The 8,025-nt window shown below is 31.7% G+C and overlaps 1 protein-coding gene across 2 annotated transcripts in view; it reads right to left on the bottom strand.

Annotated features, from left to right (window-relative positions):
• The window catches only part of LOC106478716 (yrdC domain-containing protein, mitochondrial-like), an 89,263-nt gene that overhangs the window by 19,378 nt on the left and 61,860 nt on the right, over positions 1–8,025 (bottom strand). Inside the window, exon 1 of one of the 2 annotated variants that reach the window (XM_013939277.2) lies at positions 4,040–4,332. The exons of the other annotated variant lie outside the window; for it this stretch is intronic. Within the exon in view, the coding sequence (XP_013794731.1) occupies positions 4,040–4,265 (226 nt within the window). The 5' untranslated portion in view covers positions 4,266–4,332. Of the gene's footprint in view, positions 1–4,039; positions 4,333–8,025 lie in introns of those variants that run through there. 2 annotated transcript variants of the gene reach the window in all.

Below are 8,025 nucleotides of genomic sequence, written 5' to 3'. Positions count from 1 at the left end.
TAATACAGACGTTCAATGACGTGGCTAACGTGCACTCATGTTACTGTATCAAATAACATAAAACTGACCTTTGGTCTGTAAAAGTAACTTGTCTTGGCTGTGTTTTAGTAGACTAGTATTTTGTAAAATACAGTCACATTTCAATTATTATACATTATATATGTATATAGATTATTGCTATTTTCAAATAAGTTCTTAAAACATATTTTTCCTAAAACGTAGAACAATAAATAAATAAGTAAAGCAAACAATTATCTCTTCTAGTTACGACCTTTGTACTCAGTTGTTAAGCCTTCAACCACTTACCCTGCCAGAGAGAATTCTTGAAAAACATACATTTAAAAATATGAAATTAATTTCCTCCTGTATGTAAAATGTCTCAATACTTCAATCATCACATGGATCCATAAAAAATTAAATATCTGCTATATAAAATTGGTTATCTGAACAATAATTGCTGAAACAATTTTTCAACTATTTCGAAGGAAATAGCTGTTATACTTTGATCAGATCCAATAACAGTTGTAATAATATAAATTGACATCAACGCTTTGTGAGCTTTGGGTCATCAAGAATGACAAAAATCTGTCTCAGTGATCATATACTAATTTGTATTTACCATCAGTTACTGTGGACCTGGGAATGTCAAATATAAAATATGGTTTTGCTGCATAAAACCACTTTGTTTCTACAATGGAGTGTGAGAAAAGACTAACACTACTTCTTGTAGATAGACCATTGAACTCCATTAGTTCTTTTGATCACAGGTAAAAACTCTGTTGAAATGCTTAGTGTTATCCACAATCACACCTAAACCATTCTCTTTTTTTTTCACCAATACTAAATCATAACTACATGACTAGATTTTCCCTAGAATTTTAAGGATGTTATCATAATGTGGTTCACAGATTTAACTGGCCTGAAATATCATTAACCTTAATTTTATCTAAACTTTACTCCTGGACTATTTTGAGCCAAAAAAAAAAGTAATTCTGTAGATGGTATTAGTTGGAACAGCAATAACATGACCTTGTTGAAGAAAACCGACATCAAGTTGCAGTAATACGTTATAGAAATCACTACGGTACTACAGATTACGCTTAAGGTTTTACACTTTTGCCATTGGTTGTAATACTTAACCTATTATACTTTAACTCTCTGTATAGCTCTTGGTTATTGTAGTTGGCATTGGAAACTTATTGAAGAAGGATGTTCAAAGTCTTTAGTTAATTTTTTTAAGTCCCATCAATTGTATTTTTAAACATTCCATCTTAGTTCATATTACATATTAGCAAATTAATTGACCCCCCTTGTGATGTTAGTGGATTACATTAATGAATAATTGTAACTACAGAACTAAGAATATTTTAGTAGTACCCCCGAGTTCTTAATTGGCTACAAATTACAAAATCCAGTGCCAGATGCTCCTAATGATTTTGTTGTTGGGTCCTGGACCTAGTACATGTACCTATATACTTGAGTATTAATATAGTATGAAAACTATATTAAACCACATAATTAGATTGATGTGCTAGTTCCCAATGCTAAGTGATGCTCAAGCTCACCAAACACTTCTGTCCAAGTATTAGTGATGTTCAGAACTTAGTAGTAAGATATGTAACTTATAGGAGGGACAAATGTTTTTTTTAGAGAATAGTAATTAAGGCTCAGTCCTTCCATAATGACAATTTAGACTGGACATGGCATTAGAAAGCACAACTGATATGGTTGTAGTAGCCACAATACTGGTACACATATCTTGTTTGGCTTAAAATTTCTCAATATTCAGACAGCAATTATTTTCTCTTTAGTCTTCTGGGCGTTTGAAAGTTACTGATTCATACATGGAAAATCCATGTTATAACATGTTAGAGATGGTGGTTGGTTGGTAAATGCACTTAATTGTAGGATTCCACAAAATATGTTACAATAATTTGTGTCCTACATTTACAATTAATAAAATTTCAGATTTGGGAAAGTCTTTTAAAATGGGAGATAATCAAATACAAAATTTTTGTTTTACTAAAGTTAAATGAATGGAGAAAAAAACCCCTACTTAAAAAGTTCCCATGCCAACAGCTATTTCCAAGTAAATTCAAACATTGACTGAGCCGAGTCATTTTACGTAAACAAATATAGTAACTGTTGTGACAGCCTTGCCCAATAGAATCCTAACTTCTAAGTACTTATATACAAAAAGAGTTAATTATCTCTCAATACTAGTCACAAGTTAGGCCTCACAAAAATACTGTGTACAGTTTTGTTCTCCTTGCATAAGATATCAAATTATTAGAAATGGTTCAGAGGAGGGCTAAGGGGTTGATTCTGAGGAGGGAAGAATTACCTTGTAAGGTCAAATTAAGCTTTTTTATGTTCTCTTAAGAAACCTAAGATTAAAGATGATCTGATTGAACTTGAAGTTTACAAAATTATCCAGGGATTGATAGGATTAATGCCTCTATTTTCTTTATGTTATATTCTGAAGACAAGATGAAAGGACACTAGTTTAAGATTTGGAAATAAAAAAGGTTAGGCTCCAGTTAAAACAATTGTTATTTTTATAACAATACTATGGTAATTGATTCATGAACTGAATTATCTTAAGCACAAGTGAAGCCAGCACATTACAAGTTTAAGATGGGGAATTGACGATTTCTATAAAATTAAGAATGTGTTTAAATTTTTTTTCAAAGATAGTCATACATATCATGATCTACAATAGTGGTCATAATAGGGATTGCAGGGAATTGCAAAAAACTCTTATAGAACATTTGGGAAAAAAGCACCTTAAACAATAAAGATTCAGTTCAAACAACACTTTAAAAACCTTTACTATTAACTGCTGAGGCTGCACACGTAAAAATGCACAAAAAAGGTCCATTTGTAATTCTTATTATTGTTATTACTCTCTTGCCAGCCCACAACAAAAAGGCTTGGTATATTACACCCAAACCTTTTGTAGAATATTAAATAAAGTACAGCAAAGGTCATAGGGGTATTGAAAATTCTATCTTCTATATTTTACATAAGCTAAAAAACATCACAATTCTAGTGTAAACGATGTTATCATTTCTTTCAAATATGTGGTGTTATTTTAAAAAGCTTAATTACAGGATGACATTCAATGACTAACATGTAGATAATCAGTGCTTTGTACACTATATAATCAGTGTTTTTAGGGAGATGAAGGTGTAAAAAAAAATTCAATACACATAATATTAAATTTTATTACACTTATTCATAGAATAATTACTTTAAAAGATGTGAAGGTTTCGTTAAACTTAAAGCAATGCTTTAGACATGTATATTTTATTTGAAAAGGCTGCATTTCTACTGGTATCAGTGGTAAAATCTTATAATTATATGTGCTTAGTGAGGGTTGTGTCTTAGTCTAGGCATACATTTACCTATTGATACCTACTACCTATTTACCTACTTTATATATAAAGAATTTAGTTAGACAGAAACTATAAATGCTCACTATATTCTTAAACAAATCACCAGCTGCAACTTAACATTTTACATTTCAAACTAATGTGATTAAATATTAAATAGCTACAGTAAATCATCATTTCAGCTAGCTCCTACTCCAAGATATATTTATTATCATTACAAATTACAATGTATAAAGTCAGCTACCATATCAAGTAATCCATTGCCAATAGTTGAGCATAAAAAAACCAACAAACAAGATAAATAAAAAATTGGGAATTGAAAAACCTACAAATATGGATTGTAAAAAATGTAAGGAAGCAAGACTGTAGATACTGTGGGAATCACTTACTCAAACAGCGAATCCCTATTTGACTCCACCAAATGTAACTCTTAACTCTAAAAGTCTATGAAAAACAGCATGGAGCTAAAATGGGACTTTGAAAGTTTGGGTAAATAATCCTACACTACAGTATCTGCAACCTTGTTTCCTTAATGTTGTTACGATCCATATTTGCAGGTTTTTAAAACCCCAATTTCTTATTTATCTTGTAATATGTGTGATGCAAAGACAAAGGTCTGGAAAAAAATACTTGTTACACCTTACCGTCAATTAAGCCCACATTCATTGGTGCTACTGCTAAACCATTTTGGCAGGAGTGATATTTTAAATTCACCTTTAATTTTATTGGTTTGTTCATTATATTATTAGTAAAGTAAAAGTTTCTCAGTAGAGCGTTACAGATCTTGTATGCATTATCGTGCTTAAATAGTTTCAACCAAAGCAGTGTTTGAAGATTATTCAAGTGCACCCATTGTGAAAACGAACACATACTAAACGAAGACTAATTTTGATACTAAACCATAAATTAAGTTACATCACCCACATGGCCACTGGTAAAACGTCAAAGCGACATCTGTATTATGTTGTGAATTGAAACCTTAATAATAATAAAAAGACATTTATAAGATATATCACTCTCCAATTATTTATTAATTAGAAAATAAAATATAAGACACGTTTGAAATTCGATGTGAAAATAAGTAATCGAGCTTATACAGTATCTTTTATATAATTTCATTTTAAAAATTAGATAAATCGTTTGCGATCGCAGACTGACATATTAACCATTAGATCATGTTTAGCCATTCACCTTTTTAAAACAGATTGACTAATCAGAGACCTTTAATTATTTTTTTACTGTCAAATCGTTTTAAAATAAATAAATAATAATAATTATCTTAATAACCTAAGCAACATATGAAAACATTATTGAAGTTGTGTAGGATAAAGTTAACTAAACGACGCGTTGATGAAAATGTGAACTATTTTACAAGGTGTGACATTTGTATCTACAATAATATTTAACTTTTAAAGTTGAAATTTTCACTGAAAATCAAATTTTTACAACAAAACAAAAAATACAATTTAACTTAAAATTCACTTTTGAGTTTTTAATGAAATAAATTCTTGAACAAGCTCTTCCAAGTCCAATGATTCATCATCTTTGTTCTCCACTAGCAAACACGTTTGGCAATACCAAAGTAGTTCTGAGTGCATTGTATAAATTCGGGAAGAGAGAAATTATTTAAGTTTTTACTAAGTATTCCATTGCAAGTATTTTGATCATTCCTGGTTTGGTGAACGCTGTCAATGCTTTATGTTCATCACAGAGCTTCAATGTATCAACGTCTGTCGATCAAGATTGTTGATCTGTAAGAGCAATGTTAATGTTTATGCAATGCTTTTTGATGTTACCTAAACTCTTTTTCTTTAATAGATACGTTATACGAAGAAAGAAATAAGCCATTGTGCTTTTTATAACTGATTTTTTTATTGCAAATACACGAAAGGGCAGGTCAAAGAATAGAATATTATATACATTATTCTGAACCGTTACATTGGGTTTTAAATGTGTTAATTTTTTTTCTTCTCTCGTATTTTTAATGAATTTCAATCTTTAATTGAAAATTCACATTCTTTTTCGCTTTCTTCAAACTCTAATATTCTATTTTCGATTTCCCTATTACTACTTTTTTTTCAAGGCACCTTCATTTTTTCTTCAAACTAATATTCTATTTTCGATTTCCCTATTACTACTTTTTTTTCAAGGCACCTTCATTTTTCTACCCTACTCTAATTATTACTTTACATACCAGCTAAAGCCGGTTCTGCTAATAACACACACCGTTTTGCAAACTTCATTTGTAATAGTTTAGCACTTGTCATAAATACGAAGAACATAATTTTTAGGCGTTGTTTCTGTATAAGGAGATTTAAAATTCTAATTCTCAACGATGGTCTCGAGTAATAGTATGTAGGGCATTAAATACATCTATCTCAATTCCAGAGAAAGCTTATATAGCTTTCATAACATTTCATAATATTTCCTTTCAACACGAGTATTCATTCCTCTAAGAGATCAGAATATCAAAGATGTAATGTTACAAAGTTTTCTGTTTAAAACAAAATTTCAATGCAAAGTTCTGTTTCTTGTTTATGTGCAAAATAAATATCAAAAAGCACAAATAACTGTATATGAAACTCATATTAGACAAAAAATAATGATTAAATATTATTTACAGTTATTTCAAACCTTCTAATTAGGTTCGACGAAACAGTACAGAAATAAGGTATTTGCTCATTTATGTAATTTTAGAAGTGTTCATATTAGTGTGTTAAGAATATGTGATATATGTTTGGTAATGAGATAGAGTCATAGAAAGTTTAAGAAAATGAGCGAATAATTAAAAACTAAGGTAAAATGTGGTTTCTATTTTCTAATTGTTTTATTTGACGGCCATGTAAAGATATATTTGAAGTACAGCTTATCTAATGGATACTAAACATTTCATTGTAGTATGCTTGATTTGAAAGTTGTGACGAGTTACGGTGAATGAATGGAAATATAATACAGTTTTCTCTTTACGCTAAGTTAATGTTTCCAACTTCACTGGTAGTTTATGAAGGAAAATATTTATGATTAATATAATGTTATTCTGTTTAATAGCTGAAGCAGAATTTCATAAATATTTGGTTAACCGGGCGAGAAATGAACAGTTTCATTATCTTCTTAGGTGGCCCCGCATGGCTAGGTAGTTAGAGCCCCGGTATGGCCAGGTGGTTAGGGCACTCGACTCGCAATCTGTGGGTCGCAGGTTCGAATCCCAGTCACACCAAACATGATCGCCCTTTCAGCCGTGGGGGCGTTATAATGTGACGGTCAATCCCACTATTCGTTGGTAAAAGAGTAACCCAAGAGTTGGCGGTGGGTGGTGATGACTAGCTGCCTTCCCTCTAGTCTTACACTGCTAAATTAGGGACGGCTAGCGCAGATAGACCTCGTGTAGTTTTGCGCGAAATCCATAACAAACAATCTTCTTAAATTATATATATTGTTACGACAGCGGAAGTCACGTGACCCTGGTAACACGTCATGAGCTTCTAGAAGGTTCATGTCCCTTCCTGAAATCTCGAGTGTTTACTAGATATACGGTATTCTTGTATATAAGACGGCCAAGAAGTGACGGCAACAATGTAATTGAACTGCAGACAGAGAGAGACTGACAATTGAGTCGAGCACATGAGTCGTTCGTTGTGAATTATAGCGTTTGTTATAGCGTGACTGTGGAAATTACGTGTATTGCAAAGTTGTATTCAGAAAGAATAAACCAGTTTTATTTAAGAAAGGACTTGAATCACTAAAGTTTCTTCGGAAAAAATGTTTACGGAAAATTAACTAACGACCAGAGACGTAACAATATATGTACAAACAAAATATACAGTACGGGAAAGCTTTTAACTCCCTTGTGTCTTATACGCACTAGATCATTCATGGCCGTTTTCTCTAAGCCTAATGGAAATTTCGATTAAATAGTTTGTAAACGGATAGCACTTCAAATGCAATAAGAGTGTTTTAACTAACGATTCTCTTAAACAAAAGTTGGACTTGAAATACGATAAAGGGTTAAAGAACAATAAAACAAGACTGCATACAACAATGTTGATTTTCTTATTTCTTATTTTGGGAAAAAAGTTTCTTGCAAACAGCTGCTTAAACAAAAAGAATGATCCCATAGAAATGTAATGATTTCAAAAACAAGTAATAAGAAATATTTGTTCAGTTAGCTGAATATTTTGTTTTTCAGGAATACGAAAATGTATATAACACATGCATTATTTGCATAAATCGTTTTTTCGTAAGTTTCCTCTTCGCATTATGTTGAGATAAAATAAATTAGTTTCTTAGTGTTGTTTTCTTTAACACCACTGGCCGATTGTATGAACCACTTTTCAAAATATTTTATCACTCGCAACGTAGGTGAGTGAAAGTGAGAGACATTGTGCTAATTTGTGTACATATGTTGTTCTCTATGTACGTGTGCTAATAAGCGTTTTGGAATACGCATATTTCATTAACTAAAATGGTTTTGTTCACTCATCCTTAATTTCAAGGTCTCTTGTGGCCCGGCATGACCAGGTGGTTAAGGAGCTCGACTCGTAATCTGAAGTTTCGCGGGTTCGAATCCCCGTCCCACCAAACATGCTCGCCCTTTCAGCCGTGGGAGCGTTATAAAGTGACGGTCAATCCC

Source organism: Limulus polyphemus, unplaced genomic scaffold, assembly GCF_000517525.1.
Source record: "Limulus polyphemus unplaced genomic scaffold, Limulus_polyphemus-2.1.2 Scaffold243, whole genome shotgun sequence".
NCBI classification, from domain to species: domain Eukaryota; kingdom Metazoa; phylum Arthropoda; class Merostomata; order Xiphosura; family Limulidae; genus Limulus; species Limulus polyphemus.
Note: the sequence above shows the minus strand (reverse complement) of the source record. Positions and strands in the feature narration are given on the sequence as shown.